The sequence below is a fragment of the Marmota flaviventris genome, chromosome 1, assembly GCF_047511675.1.
Source record: "Marmota flaviventris isolate mMarFla1 chromosome 1, mMarFla1.hap1, whole genome shotgun sequence".
In the NCBI taxonomy this organism is placed as follows: domain Eukaryota; kingdom Metazoa; phylum Chordata; class Mammalia; order Rodentia; family Sciuridae; genus Marmota; species Marmota flaviventris.
The window spans coordinates 169,403,693-169,419,647 of NC_092498.1; the positions used below are offsets into that span (position 1 = coordinate 169,403,693).

At 33.2% G+C, this 15,955-nt stretch overlaps 1 protein-coding gene across 1 annotated transcript in view; it reads right to left on the reverse strand.

Annotated features, from left to right (window-relative positions):
• Dnah12 (dynein axonemal heavy chain 12) overlaps positions 1-15,955 on the reverse strand; it is a 260,520-nt gene that overhangs the window by 177,020 nt on the left and 67,545 nt on the right. Inside the window, exons 21-29 of the mRNA XM_071618864.1 lie at positions 11,506-11,627; positions 11,128-11,410; positions 8,665-8,784; positions 7,577-7,733; positions 6,885-7,057; positions 3,427-3,579; positions 2,673-2,912; positions 2,106-2,351; positions 1,663-1,782 (exon numbers count right to left, since the gene is read on the reverse strand). Of these exons, the coding sequence (XP_071474965.1) occupies positions 1,663-1,782; positions 2,106-2,351; positions 2,673-2,912; positions 3,427-3,579; positions 6,885-7,057; positions 7,577-7,733; positions 8,665-8,784; positions 11,128-11,410; positions 11,506-11,627 (1,614 nt within the window). The remainder of the gene's footprint in view (positions 1-1,662; positions 1,783-2,105; positions 2,352-2,672; positions 2,913-3,426; positions 3,580-6,884; positions 7,058-7,576; positions 7,734-8,664; positions 8,785-11,127; positions 11,411-11,505; positions 11,628-15,955) is intronic.

A 15,955-nucleotide genomic window follows, 5' to 3' on the forward strand; every position in this document is an offset into this window, starting at 1 on the left:
TGAGCACAGAAACTGAATAGAAATTTTCTCAAAAGAAGACTTAGAAATAGCCTACAGATATTTTTTAAAATTTTAATTTTAATTTTAAATTTTGTAAAAATACTCAACATCTCTACTCATCAGAGAAATGCAAACTAGGACCAGAAGGAGCTATCGCCTCATACCTTTTAGATTGACTATTATAAAAAACACACAAAATATTGGCGAGAACATGGAGAAAGGGGAACTCATACATTATTGGTAATATTTTCAAGTAGCACATCCATTTTGGAAAACAGTATGATACTTCCTCAAAAATTTAAAAATAGATCTACCATATGATCAAGCAATCCCACTATTGGATATAGCTGAAGGAATTGAAATCAATTATACTTAAAAGATGTCTGTACTCCCATATTCATTGCATCATTATTCATAATAGCCAAGATATGGAAACTATGTAAGTGAATAGGTTTTTAAAACATGGTATATTAACACAATGGAATATTATTCAACCTTAAAAAAACAGGAAACTGTCATTCATGAAAACATGGATGAGCCTAGAGGACATTATGTTAAGTGAAATAAGCCAGGTACAGAGAGGCATATACCATATGATCTCCCTTATTTGTAGAATCTAAAAAAGTCAAACTCATAGAAGTAGAGAGTTAAGTTGGTGGTTACTAGTGCCTGAGGGCAGGAGCAGGTGGAGAGGGAAAGAAAAGTCAAAGTTAAAGTTGAATAGGAGGAATAAATTTTGATGTGCTATTACACAGCAAGGTGATTATAGTTAAATAATAATGTATTGTATATTTCAAAATATCTAAGAGAGGGTTTTAAATGTTCTCACCACAAAGAAATGATAAAAATACAAGGTGATGAATACACAAATTTACTTGAATTGGTGATCTCACAGTGTATAAATATATCAAAACAACACCATAAATATAAGCAATTATTATTTTTCAACTAAAATTTAAAGCTTAAGAAAATAAAATTTGATATAATTCAAGATATACAACATGATGATTGATATAAATACATAATTGTGTGATAGTTAACAAACTAATTAACACGTCCATCACAACCCATCATTACCATTTATCTGGTAGAGGGGAACATTGCTTCCTTTAGGAAAAAGGTCAGTACATTAGTTAAACTTGAGAAATAAACTCTTACTATGTTAACTACAGGGTGTTTTACTACTTTCATTTCTGCCTAAAAAAAATATACAACAAAGGGTTGGGGCTGTGGCTCAGTGATAGAGCACTTGCCTAGCATGTGTGAGGCCCTGGGTTTGATCCCCAGCACCATATAAAAATAAATAAACAAAATAAAGTATTGTGTCTATCTACAACTAAAAATATTAAAATATATATATACACACACACACAACACTAAGTATTATAGTATGTATGCTAGAAGGTATTATTAATCTCAAGATAGGAAATTAAATATTTATTCTCTTAAAAAGAACATTACCTTTGACTTAAAATTTAAACATGTTAAACCTGGTAACATATAACAGAAGGTAACAAAATTTACTTATCCTAATTAAAGTGGTTAAATAGACTACCATCCTCCAAACAGAGTAATTTCATTACTTTAATAAAACTCTGTGAACAATTGAGTAATCAGTTGAATTTGTTGTGCAAAGCAAGTCATTCACATAGGTTTACTTACATTATAGTCAGCTTCAGGAAGTTTAACACCAGGAAATAAGTCACTAGTTATGCCATTAAATAAAGGTATGTCATGTGACAGAAACTTTGGTTCATTCACATCTTTAATTGATCGAAGAAGCTAAAATCACAAAAAAGGACAAAATAAGTTAATTGCCTACATTTATTGTTCCATTCCACCCCTCTAACCAAAATTTTTCTCCATGGAATTCCCAAAGTGAAAAAAATAAAAATAATTCTATGCTTATCAAGCCAAAAGGTCCTTGTATTCATATAAATAATAATAAACATAACCCAAAACTATAATTTCAACCCCACATAGAAAGACTTGAAGCAATACCTGCCTTACTTGCCTCTGCATCGTTCCTGACTGATCTCACTAAAAAACTTTTCTACTGAAAATTTCACAGTATATTTAGATGTATATAAATATTTAATACTTACCAATATATCTTCATTTTCATTTGGATATTTTAGTTTTAGGTTTCCAGCAGCCACTAAAACTGCTTTTACTGCTCGCATTCCATAGTCATAATGAAATTGCGATGAGAGCTGCTCTGAGCAAAGTCTGTAAGTCATTACTATCTTCACAGACAGAGGTTTTGCATTCAAAAATCCATAGGAGTAGAGGGAAATTTCTGCTATAAGGGCATAGTTTGGAACCATCATAGCCACTGTTCTAAAAAGAACCTGGAGTATATAATAAATAAAATATTTACATAATATAAACCATTTTAAAAACTAGTTATAAGCATTCAAAGAAAATGTGTTGATATTCAAGTTTATTCCCCCATAGCAACACATTTTCATAAAAATATTAAAGTGCTACTGAAAAAACAATTATAGTTTATGTCCTTAGTATCTTTTGTATGTCTAAAAAAATTATTAGAAGCATACCTTATATCAAATGGAGTTAAAATGGAAATAACAGATACATGGGAAGAATGTTAATATTTTGAATATTGTGCTATTATTTATGATTAACAAACTTAAAACTTTAACAAATATTACCTTAAGGTTGTCTGGCAATTCAGAACGCCCTGCATAGCCAGGATTCATGGTAATAGCTACAAAACAGTTTGGATTGAGCTTAAGTTCTGTCCCTTCAAAAACAAACACTTCCAACTTCTGTTGAATGGCTCTCTGAATGCAAAGGATCTGTTGAGCCACCACTGACAACACCTCCAACTCAATTCGATTAAATTCATCAAAGCAAGCCCAAGCACCAGAAGAAGCCAATCCTTTAAAGAACTAAGGAAAAAAAAAAAAAGAAAGAAAAATAGAGGTGATTTTTCTTAGGAAATGTCATCAATATATATGTTCTTCTCTTCTTGGTACCAAGAATTGAACCCAGTAGTGCTTAATCACTGAGACATACCCCCACCCTTTTCAATATTTTATTTAGAGACAGGGTCTCACTATTTTGCTTTAGAGCCTTGCTAAGTTTTTGAGGCTAGCTTTGAACTTGTGATCCTTCTGCCTCAGCCTCTTGAGCCACTGGGCTTACAGGAGTGTGCCACTGTGCACGGCAGAAATGTCACCAACTATTAAAACAAATGTTTAACCTTTTGAGTAAAAGTTGAAAGCTCAGTTTGATAAAAGTCCCAAGAATAAAAACAACGTTTTTAGCTCTAAAGCCAACATTCAAGAAATGCTTAACCCACACTGCAATAGTATTTATATAAGTCTGCTTCAGTTTATCCAGTTAGACTTAAAGCTACAAAGTTTGGAACATTTAATATTACCAACTCAGTAAATGAATCACCTTTCCCATTGCTAGATAATCTAGCCCATCTGAACAGTTGAATACCACACACTGTACAGCAAGAGCTTTAGCCAAGTCCTTGGTAGTTTCAGTTTTTCCTGTGCCTGCTGGTCCCTCTGGAGCACCTCCAAGGTTTAAATAGAAGGCACCTATCTGAAAAGGAAAATATATATGAAAAGGAAACTATGCATCACCGAAAACAAACAAACAAATAGATAATTGCTTACCAAATGGATTTATTCTTAGTTATAGCTTCAGAGAAGCTGGTTATATATTTTATTGTTGTTACTTCTATTTATTTATTTTGTATCAGGGATTGAACCCAGGGGTGCTTTACCACTGAACCACATCCCCAGCCCTTTTTTATTTTATTTTGAGAAAGGGTCTCACTAAGTTGCTGAGGGCCTTGCTACATTGTTGAGGCTGGCTTTGAACTATGATCCTCCCACCTCAGCCTCCGGAGCCACTGGAATTAGAGGAACATGCCACCATGCCCATTGTGTTCAGTTACTTTTTAGCATAGAAGTTTCTGGTTGCAAAAAGAAAAGCAGCTTAAAATACCCAAGAAGAATGAAAATGCATCAAAATCTTGTTTTCTAATATTTCATATGTATCCCATTTACCTTTAAAAACAAAGAACATCTAGCTTTGAAGGGGTAAAATTAGTTCAAAAAGGTTTTAATTAGAAGTTATGGAGATGACTTTAGAAGACAATAGTGACACATTCTAGATGGTCAGTTGAAGAGGACAATCACCTGAAGTGAGTACTGTTTGAAAGAGAAACAAATGAACTATTCTACAAATTTTGGCCATGATTTGCCTGGCTGTTGTCTTCTGTTCTCTATACGTTCTCCATTTTCTCCATGCCCATAGCACTGTTCTATACTTCTCTTACCAGTTCTATTGTTTTTTGCCTTGTAATGTTATTACATACACTCTTTTTCTCATAAATTAGTATTTAAGCTCCTTAAGTAAACATCAACAGTATCTGAATTATTTCTGGGTCTTTACATTAATTAGAACAGCAACTGGAAATTTTTAGCATAGAAATTACAGCCTGTTCTAATTATGGAATTTGTTTCACAAAAATCACCACAAGAGTTTGTGAAACTTAACTCCTTTTAGAAAAAAATAGGGTTAAAGGATCAAGATTGTAAATTTGGGTGTACAGGGGAAATAAAAGAACCCTGTACTTTCCATTTAATTTCGCTATAAACCTAAAACTGCTCTAAAAAGTGCAGTCTATTTTTAAAATAAATCCATAAAAATGATAAACTTTTTTACTTTTACCAAAAAACCAATAGAGATAGCTAAGTAAATAAAGGCAATATCAAAGATATTATACTTGTTTTAAATTTATAATGGATGTTATACCATTAACTTAATTTCTGGGAACCTTGGCCTCTCCCCTCAACTTCAAGAAAATGCTCACAAGTATGTTCTTTTTATTTTATTTATTTATTTATTTTGATTGTACACCTATTATTTTCTCTTTTATTTACTTATTTTTGGTTTTGGTTCATAAATTGTGATGCTTTCTTTGTTCTTAGGAATTCACATGATTGAGTTGCTATATTCTTTTTTTTAATTAGTTACACATGACAGTACAATGATCTAGACATATCATATATTTGCATCATATGGGATATAATTTCTTATTTTTCTGAGTGTACAGATTGCAGAATTACATTGGTCATGCAGTCACGTATACACTCACAGCAATAATAATGCCTATTTTATTCAGGTAGCTTGCTGAAAAAACAGAGGGTTTGGTGAAAGGTTTTATCATAGAAATTACAGTCTGTTCTAATATCATAGATATTATCTAATATCATAGACCTTTTAGAATCTCATCCAAATCCCCCTTTATCAGGTCATTACATTCGCCTCCCATTTGCTGTGAAATCTTGGTTGCAAATAGCTCAGAGTTGCTTTTTTCTCCTAAGAACTGTCCTCAGCTTGCTCTCCTATTGGAACTACCTCATCAGCAAACACTGGAAAGCTTACTCATTCCTTTGTCCCAGAGGTGACTAACCAACGACAATAAAGGGGTACAAAAGCCAGATCTTATTGCCTTAAAGTAAAGTAACTCATGTCATTCATGCTTCAAAGCTCCCCTTGAGATCCTGCTACAACTATCCATTGCTCAAACCACTTCTTCATTTAATTTTTCCCCAGCCCAAAACTGTTGCCCTCATTTCCTTACAGATTTTTACTGAGACCATTCCCTAAGAAATAAATCATTTGCACAAGTATCTTTATTTCTTCTCTGCTTCTAGAGAACTCAATAGAAGACACCTTCATTTCACTTACATACGTGGATTGGTATTCCTTGATGTTCCTCTTCAATTCCCAGGTTGGGTTGCCAGATTTAGCACAGAAAAATCTGAAATGCCTAATTAAATTTAAATTTCAGATAAATAATAAATAATTTATTAGTATTACAAAAGTATGTCCCTTGCAATATTGAGGACATACTAAAAAAATTACAGTCATGCATCATATAATGATGTTTCAGTCAACGGTGGACTACATAGATGATGATATATACAACACACTTTAGATAAACTATACCATCTAGTTTTGTGAAAGCATATTCTGATTTTTGCATGATAAAATCACCTAATGATGTATTTCTCAGAATATATCTCTATCATTAAGTGACACATGACTGTCTTTGTTATTTGTTTTAAATTCAGAGTTAACCTGGGAGTAAACCTGGCAACCATATTCCCAGGGTTTTAACAGTCATTGTTCTATCTTCCATAGCTTCACAACTAAGCACAGGCCTAACTAAGCATAATCCCCTACATGTAAGCTCTGTCCTTCCTATTGAGTCGCACTAAGTTGGAGTTCCAGGACCCAAAGGTACTTTTCTCATCTTTCTCTCATCTCTCCCAGTATCCCACTATAAAAACTAATACTATTTTGTGAAGCTTTGGCTTTATTTTTATATTTTCAGTCCCTCCCTTTTTCTAATTATTCACAATGGAAGAGACTCACAACTTCTATACATTAGAATTAAAAACATTCTTGTATGCTATAAAAGTACCCAGAAGTAATTATTTATTGCCATAATTTCACATAAAGAGAATTTGGGATTAAGAAGGGATAATTGTATTCAACTACTACCAGTAAAACAATAAATGAAGAGAGCCATATTAAATTTAGACAAAAAAATTTGACACCTCACTGAAAAGTAATTTTAATGTATGGATTAAAATAATTTAAATGCAGGCCAGGTGTGGTGGCACACACCTGTAATATCAGTGGCTCAGGAGGCTGAGAGAGGAGAATCACAAGTTCAAAGCCAGCCTCAGCAACAGTGAGGCGCTAAGCAACTCAATGAGACCCTGTCTCTAAATAAAATACAAAATAGGGCTGGGGATGTGGCTCAGTGGTCGAGTACCCCTAAATTCAATCCCCAGTACCAAAAAAAAAAAAAATTAAATGCATACCAATGTTCTGTAACACCTGTCAGTTAGAGGAGTAATGACAAGTCGAGGTGAGTTACCAAGATATTCATAAGCATATTTTACATCACAATTAATGATACGAACTCGAGCATTCTCATATTCCCAATAATAACGAAGCTGAGCAAGCCACTGGAAATCTGTATCATGTGAGACACCTAGAAAGAATAAAACACATAATCCTTAAATGAAAATAATTCGAAAAATAGTATTTTATCAGCAAATATCAAACAATTCACGTTTCCCAACTTATAGAAAAGATCATGCAATTCTGTTGAAAAAGACATACAGTAATAAATCTTTATTCCTGAAAGCTATAAATATTTTTAACTTTAATATTAAAGGAAAAAGTCGGCCTGGGGTTGTGGCTCAGTGGCAGAGTGCTTGCCTCGCATGTATGAAGCACTGGGTTCAATCCTCAGCATGATGTAAAAATAAATGAATAAAATAAAGATTAAAAAATTATGTTCATCTACAACTAAAAAAAAGATTTTTAAAAATATTAAAGGAAGAGGGGCTGGGTTATGGCTCAGCAGTAGACCACTCGCCTAGCACGGGCGAGGACCTGGGTTCGATCCTCAGCACCACATAAAAACAAATAAATAAACAAAGTATTGTGTCTAACTACAACTAAAAATAAATATTTTTTTAAAATATTAAAGGAAGAAGTCACAAACCTGTTTCAATCATGTCCATGACCACATCTCTAGCATGGACATCAATTGTAACTAATGCCCCCAGAGTGATCCTGATCTGCTTAGACAATTTTCCTCTTACCAGCTCTACAATATCATTTAGTTGATTCTGGAGTTCTGTATAGTACTTCTTTAATCCCTACAAAATAATAAAACAATTTAATGGATTTTATATGCATTACCTAAATCTATATTTTATATATTTATTCATTTACAAAAGAATTATGACTTCATAATCTATCCCATATAGAAATACATTATAGGGGGGCTGGGGATGTGGCTCAAGCGGTAGCGTGCTTGCCTGGCATGCGTGCGGCCCGGGTTCGATCCTCAGCACCACATACAGACAAAGATGTTGTGTCCACCAAATACCAAAAAAAATAAATATAAAAATTCTCTCTCCCTCTCTCTCACTCTTTCTTTAAAAAAAAAAAAAAAAAGAAATACATTATAGGGCTGGAGTTATAGCTCAGTGATAGAGCACTTGCCTAGCATGGATAAGGCACTGAGTTTGATCCTAAGGACCACATAAAAATAAATAAGATAAAGGTATTGTGTATACCTACATCTAAAAAAAAAAGTTAAAAAAAGGGATACATTATAGAGTGGATTTTCTCTAAACCCAGTAAAAGAATAAGTTTTCTAAGAAATATATAATTTAATACTATATACAGAAATTTAGGGAAGTATTGCCTTTGCAAAGAATAGACAAACAGCCAGGTGCAGTGATTATAGGTGCAGGCCTGCAATCCCAGCAATTTATGAGGCTGAGGCAGGAAAATTGCAAGTCCAAGGCCAGCCTGGGCAACTTAGTGAGAACTTGCCTTAAAATAAAGAAATGCTGACTATGTAGGTTAGTGGTAGAGCACCCTTGGGTTTATTTCTTAGTACTGAAAAGAGAGAGAGAGAGAGAGAGAGAGAGAGAGAGAGAGAGAGAGAGAGAGAGAGAGATGAAGAGGGAGGGAGGGAGGGAGGGGGAGGGAGAGACACACAGAAAGAGAAAGAAACAGAGATACAAGCTAAATATGCAATGAAGTAAAGAATGTTGTTCAAATTCAAATAATCTTTACCTCTGTCCCACTACTTATAACTTCCTGTGTCTCAGAAGTCCAGAACATTTGAGAAACACAAAGTACAACCTGGCCAGGCCACTCTCTAACCCAGTCTCTTCTTGGAGATTCTGGATAAGCCTGAATAATTAAAAGTAATTTCTAATTTTAAAAGATTGCAGAAGAAAAGAAGCTAAATGTTTTATAATGTAAAATTCAATATTTAGTATATTTGTGGGTTATAATATCATACATCCATGAAAAACTTTGGAAGATTAAAAGATGTGAAAATTTTTACAAACCAAGATTATATTTTTGACATGTTTCTTTATTTATAGAAGAACTAAAAATGAGCATCAGTATGCTAGTAATGGGTTATCTCTGGACAAATGTGATTGTTGATTCTTCTTGAAGTTTATTTCTATGTGATTTTTATATTCCTTGCTATGGGAGCTGTCAAGTTTTTATAAAGAATACATATTACTTTTATTACAAACCAACTTAAACTGTAAAAAATAAAGTCAAATAGATTTTGTATACTGATGACATATTTAGTTGAAAAGATGACTATATAATCTAGTAGAAAACTGGACTAGAAGTTACAACCCTTATACTATTTATCTACAGCTTTTCTAAAAACTTCTATGACCAGAGTATATAAACAATTTGTTTGATTATATATAATTGAAAAAATCTGTGCTTTGGTGTTCAAAGTGTGTACTTTCATTTATTTCTAAAGCTTTCATATTTAAAAGATATTTAAATAGATTTGTGGATTCATTATAAAAATAGTTTACTTTGATAATAAATGATAATGCCGACATAAATTATATATTGAGAAAACCAAGTACAGATTGAATTTTGAAGTTGATGCTAATGGAAACTATGCTTTCAATACAATCATACCATCTTATATATAAGAATGTGTTTAACATAACACAGACTATAAATATACATTGTTACAAAATCCTTATTATTAGCAATCTTTGTAAACAAATGACAATAACCTAAGGCTTTAAAGAAGGATGAGCAGTGATATTAAAGCATATTTTCTATAGTGATTAAGGAAATACTATCGTGGATAATGTTTATTCTTTCTTGTGTGTTTTAAGTTTGTTTGGAATTATAAGTAGCGAAAGGAGAGAAAAAGTACAGCTTTATCTGCAAGAACAGAAAAGCTACCACAAAAGAATGAGCTGAATGCGTTCTTGATAAAATAAAAAGGCTACTTCATTCATGCAGAGAATTGCTGATATAAGTCTATAAGGGCTTCAAAAACTATTTCTTGTACAATATAATTGCTCCTTTGTGTTCCTAAGGCAGAAACACATTGAAGTTTATCATTCAAGATTATCATTAAGTGAGGTACATGTACTACCTAGGTGTTGTATTTTTTTCCAATTTATTATGTATCCTCCTTCGATGTTTGTTCGTCTCATTTGGAATTTTAAAGTAGTTGTAAGTGTAAAAAACAGCAAGTGAACTAGATCATTCACTTAACTATTTGAGGAGAACTAACCTACAGGGCAGCCAAGCACTGAAGGGCATGATGGTTTGCCTACAAGACATATACACAAGGCTACCTTATAAGCATTTCAATTAAACACGTCTCAAATTAAACCCATGATTTTTCTCCCAAGCTTCCACAAGCCTGCTTCTCTTCCAGGCATCTCCACAGAGTAAATGCCACCCATATACTCAAATCAGAAAACTTAATGCTAATTCTTGAGACTTGCCCCTCCTCATCTTTCTACTCTACAACCAATTCATCACCAAGACCTGTTGAAATTAACTACAAATTATGTTTCTGTCTACTTTGCTCCACATCTTTTGCTACTTCCCTAGTACCAGCCCATATCACTTTTCATCTGGTGTCTCCCAATTTGCCTTCCTATTTTCATACACCAACTAATTCATTCTTTATACCACAGCCATAGTGGTGTAAAAATATAAATCAGACTATATCCCTTCTCTGATTAAAATATCTTTAGCCTTTCATAGTATTTAAAATAAAATGCAATCTAGTAACTGTGTTCCTTTCCAACCTCATCTGACTTTACTCTGTACTCACTCTATTCCAGACACAGTTGTCTTCTTTGAGGTTCTCACAAATCCCTGCTTCTTTTTGATGCCAGGGCCTTTACCCAGGACACCTACACTCTCTTCCACTTGCTTTTCACCTGGTTATTCCCTATTTATCATTTGTGTCTCAGTTTCAACCTCAGTTTCTCTAAGAGCCTATCAGTGGACCCTCCCCCATTCTATATAAAAATACCTTTTATTATTTTCTAATATCATTTTGTAATATTTAGACACATATTATCAATTCTAACTAATATTGTTATTTTAATCTTAGTTACAAATAAATAAAATAATAAATGGTTTAAAACAGAACTTTAAGTATTAATTTATTGGTACCAACTCAAACCTTCTAAACAGCATTTGCAGAATATAGTTTTATACATTAAGTCCTAAGAAACATACCAGCCTGGCTGCAGCAATCACATCATGAATACTTCGAAGCATTAGATCTTCTACTTGAATGAGCCACTTTTCTACAGCACCGCGGGCTATAGATGTGGAAATGAGTTCAATAAGCTCCACTCGCTCACCTTCAGAGCTATACATGGCCTTAATGTCCAAATTGGGAAGGAACTCCAATTTAGCAATGCCCTCAAAGCATTTTTTTAAGTGAGGCTGAACTCTAAGTGGATCTTTGGTTTCTGACAAAATCTCCAACATTTCATCATTAGATAAGAAAAAAAAACTAAAAAAAAAAACATGCAAATACAAAAACTTTAGTGATATTCATCAATATCAGATAACACTTTAAATCATAGCACTTTTGATTATCCATCATACCGAGGGAAGAAAAGACGTTTCTTTTCAAGATATGCATTAAGTCCTTTCATAATTTTATCCAAAAGTTCATTGCAGTTTTGTAGTTTTTCCAATAAACCTGTTAAAGAAGTAGCAGCAAGAACCTAAAAGAGACATGTTGGTGTAAGAGACACTTGTGTACTAGATATAAGACCTAAACAATCTATACTATATGATAAAATATTATAATTTCAAAAAGTTTACACAGTGAATTTTTTTAATTTTTAAAAATTCTAATTAGTTATATTTGACAATAGAATGAATTTTGACACACTGTACATAAATGGAGCATAACTTCTCATTCCTCTGGCTGTACATGGTGCTGAGTCACACCAGTAGTGTAATCATAAATGTATATAGGGTAATAATGTCTATCTCATTTTACTATCCTTCTCACTCCCACCCCTCCTCTCACTCCCCTCTGCACAATCCAGAGTTCTATCATTCTTCCCTACCTGACTCCTCACTATGCCCTGCTTATCAGAGATAACATTCTGCCTTTGGTTTGTGGGGATTGATTTATCTCACTTAGCATGATATTCTCTAGTTCTATTCATTTACTTGCAAATGCCATAATTTCATTCTTCTTTAAGGCTGAGTAATATTCTACTGTGTATATGTACCACATTTCCTTTATCCATTCATCTGTTGAAAAGCATCTAATTCACAATAGCTAAACTATGTTGGTTCCATAGTTTAGCTATTGTGAATTGAGCTACTATAAATATTGATGTGGCTGTGATACTGTAGTATGCTGATTTTAAATCCTTTGAGTATAAATTGAGGAGTGGGATAACTATGTCAAATGGTGGTTTCACTCCAAGTTTTCTGATGAATCTCCATACTGCTTTCCATAGTGGTTGTACCAATTTATAGTCCCACCAGCAATATATGAGTGTACCTTTTCCCCACATCCTTGCCAACATAAATTATTGCTTATATTCTTGGTAATTGCCATTCTGATTAGAGTGAGACGAAATCTTAGAGTTGTTTTGATTTGTATTTCTCTAATTGTTAGAGATGAATTTTTATATATATTTGTTAATCAATTTCATTTCTTCTTCTGTGAAGTGTCTGTTCATTTCCTTAGCCCATTTATTGATTGGATTATTTGTGTGTGTGGGGGGGGGGTTTGGTGTTAAGTTTTTTGAGTTCTTCATATATCCTGGAGATTAGTGCTTTATATGAGGTGCATGTGGTAAAGATTTTTTTCCCATTCTGTAGGCTCTCTCATCATGTTGTTGTTTCCTTTGCTGAAAAGAAACTTTTTAGATTGAATCCATCCCATTTATTGATTCTTGTTTTTCTTCTTCCACATTAGAAGTCTTGTTAAGGAAGCTGGGGTCTAAGCCAACATGATGAAGATTTGGGCCTACTTTTTCTTCTATTAGGCACAGAGTCTCTGTTCTAATGCCTAAGTCTCTGATCCACTTTGAGTTGATTTTTGTGCAGGGTGAGAGACAGAGGTTTAATTTCATTTTGGTGCATATAGATTCCAGTTTTCCCAGCACCATTTGTTGAATAGGCTATTTTTCCCCCAATGTATGTTTTTGGCATCTTTATCTACTATGAAAAAACAATATTTATGCCTCCGTGTCTTCTCTTTTGTACCACTGGTCTACATGTCTGTTTTGGTACCAATACCAGGCAGTTTTTGTTACTATTGCTCTGTAGTATAGTTTGAGGTCTGGTATTGTGATGCCTCCTGCTTCACTCTTCTTGCTAAGTATTGCTTTGGTTATTCTGGGTCTTTTATTTTTCCAAATGAATTTCATGATTGCTCTATTAGAGAAAGCAATAGAACTAGAAAGTTCTATGAAGAATGTCTTTGGGATTTTAATAGGAATTGCATTAAATCTGTATAACAGTTCTGGTCGTATGGCTATTTTGACAACATTATCTCTGCCTATCCAAGAACAAGGGATATCTTTCCATCTTTAAGGTCTTCCTCAATTTCTTTCTTTTTTTAAAAAAAAAATTATTTTAGTTGTGGTCGGACGCAATATCTTTATTTTATTTTTATGTGGTGCTGAGGATTGAACCCAGGGCCCCACGCATGTTAGAGGAGTGCTCTACCAATGAGCCAAAACTCCAGCTCCTCGATTTCTTTCTTTAGTGTTCTAGGTTTTCATTATAGAGGTCTTTCATCCTTTTGTTACATTGATTCCCAGGTATTTTTTTTTTGAGACTATTGTGAATGGGGTGATCTTTCTAATTCATTTGCAGTGGATTTATCACTTATGTATAGAAATTCATTTGATTTATGAGAATTGATTTTATATCCTGCTACTTTGCTGAATTCATTTACTAATTATAAAAGTTTTCTGGTGAAATTTTTTTGGATCTTCTAAATATATGTAGTCAGAAACAGTGATAGTTTGAGTTCTTCATTTCCCATTCGTATCCTTTTAATTTCTTTGGTCTGTCTGATTGCTCTAGCTAGAGTTTCAAGAACTATGTTGAATGGAAGTGGTGAAAGAGGGCATCCCTATCTTTCCAGTTTTTAGAGGAAATGCTTTCAATTTTCCTCCATTTAGAATGATGTTGGCCCTGGGCTTAGTATAGATAGCTTTTACAATGTTGAGGTATGATCCTACTATCCCTAGTTTTTCTAGTGTTTTGAATATGAAAGGGTCCTGTATTTTGTCAAATGCTTTCTCTGCATCTATTGAGATAATAATGTAATTCTTCTCTTTAAGTCTATTGATATGATGGATTACATTTATTGATTTCCATATGTTGAAACAACTTTGCATCCCTGGGATGAAACTCACTTGATTGTAGTGCACTATCTTTTTAATATGTTTTGTATGGGATTTGCCAGAATTTTATTGAGAATTTTTGCTTCTACGTTCATCAGGGATATTGGTCTGAAGTTTTCTTTCCTTGATGTGTCTTTGTCTGGTATCAGGGTGATACTAGCCTCATAGAATGAGTTTGGAAAGGTTCCCTCCTTTTCTAATTCATTTAATTACTTTGAGGAATACTGATATTAATTCTTCTTTGACAATCTTGTAGAACTCAGCTGAGTATCCATCTGGTCCTCGGCTTTTCTTTTAGATAGTAGGCTTTTAATGGTGTCTCCTATTTCACTGCTTGAATTGGTCTATTTAAATTGTGTATGTCATCCCGATTCAATTTGGGTAGATCATATGTCTCTAGAAATTTGTTGATGTCTTTGAGATTTTCTATTTTATTGGAGTATAAATTTTCAAAATAGTTTTTAATTATCTTCTGTATTTTAGTAGTGTCCATTATAGTATTTCCTTTTCCATCACAAATTTTAGTAATCTGTGTTTTCTTTTTGTTAGTATAGCTAAGGGTTTATCAATTTTATTTATTTTTTTCAAAGAACCAACTTTTTGTTTTATCAATTTTTTGAGTTGTTTCTTTTGTTTCAATTTCATTGATTTCAGCTCTGATTTTAATTATTTCCTGTCCCCTACTGCTTTTGGTGTTGATTTGTTCTGCTTTTTCTAGGGATATGAGATGTAATGTTAGGTCATTTATTTGTTGGATTTTTATTCTTTTAATGAGTGAACTCAATGCAATAAGCTTTCCTCTTAGCACTGCCTTCATAGTGTCCCAGAGATTTTGATATGTTGTACAGGTATTCTCATTTACCTCTAAGTATTTTTTATTTCCTCCCTGATTTCTTCTGCTATACATTCATCATTCAATAGCATGCTATTTAGTCTCAGGTGTTAGAGTGTCTTCTATTTTTTATTTTATTGTTGATCTCTAGTTTCATTCCATTATGATCTGATAGAATGCACGGTAGGATTTCTATTTTTTGTATTTGCTGAGTTGCTTTGTGGCATAAGATATGGTCTATTTTAGAGAAGAATCCATGTGCTGCTGAGAAGAAAATGTATTCGCTCAATGATGGATGAAATACTTTATATATGTCTGTTAAGTCTAAGCCATTGATTGTATTATTGAGTTCTAGTTTCTTTGTGTAGTTTTTGTTTGGAAGATCTATCCAGTGGTGAGAAAGGTTAAAGTTAGCCAGTATAATTGTATTGTATTCTATTTGATTCTTGAAATTAAGAAGGGTTTGTTTGATGTATGTAGATGCTCCATTGTTTGGGGCATATATATTTAGAATTGTTATGTCTTGTTCACATATGATTCCCTTAACCAGTATGAAATGTCCTTCTTTATCGTTCTAATTTTGGCTTGAAGTCCACTTTATCTGATATGATAGAAACTCCTACTTGTTTACACAGTTCATGTGATACACTTTTCCCCAACCTTTCACATTCAGTCCGATATTTCCTTGAAGGCACGTCTCTTGAAGACAGCATATTGTTGGGTCTTTTTTTTAAAATCCAATCGCCAGTCTATGTCTTTTTATTGATGAGTTTAGGCCATCAATTACTGAGCTATAATTTTATTACTGAGATATAATTTGTATTCCTGGTCACTTGGG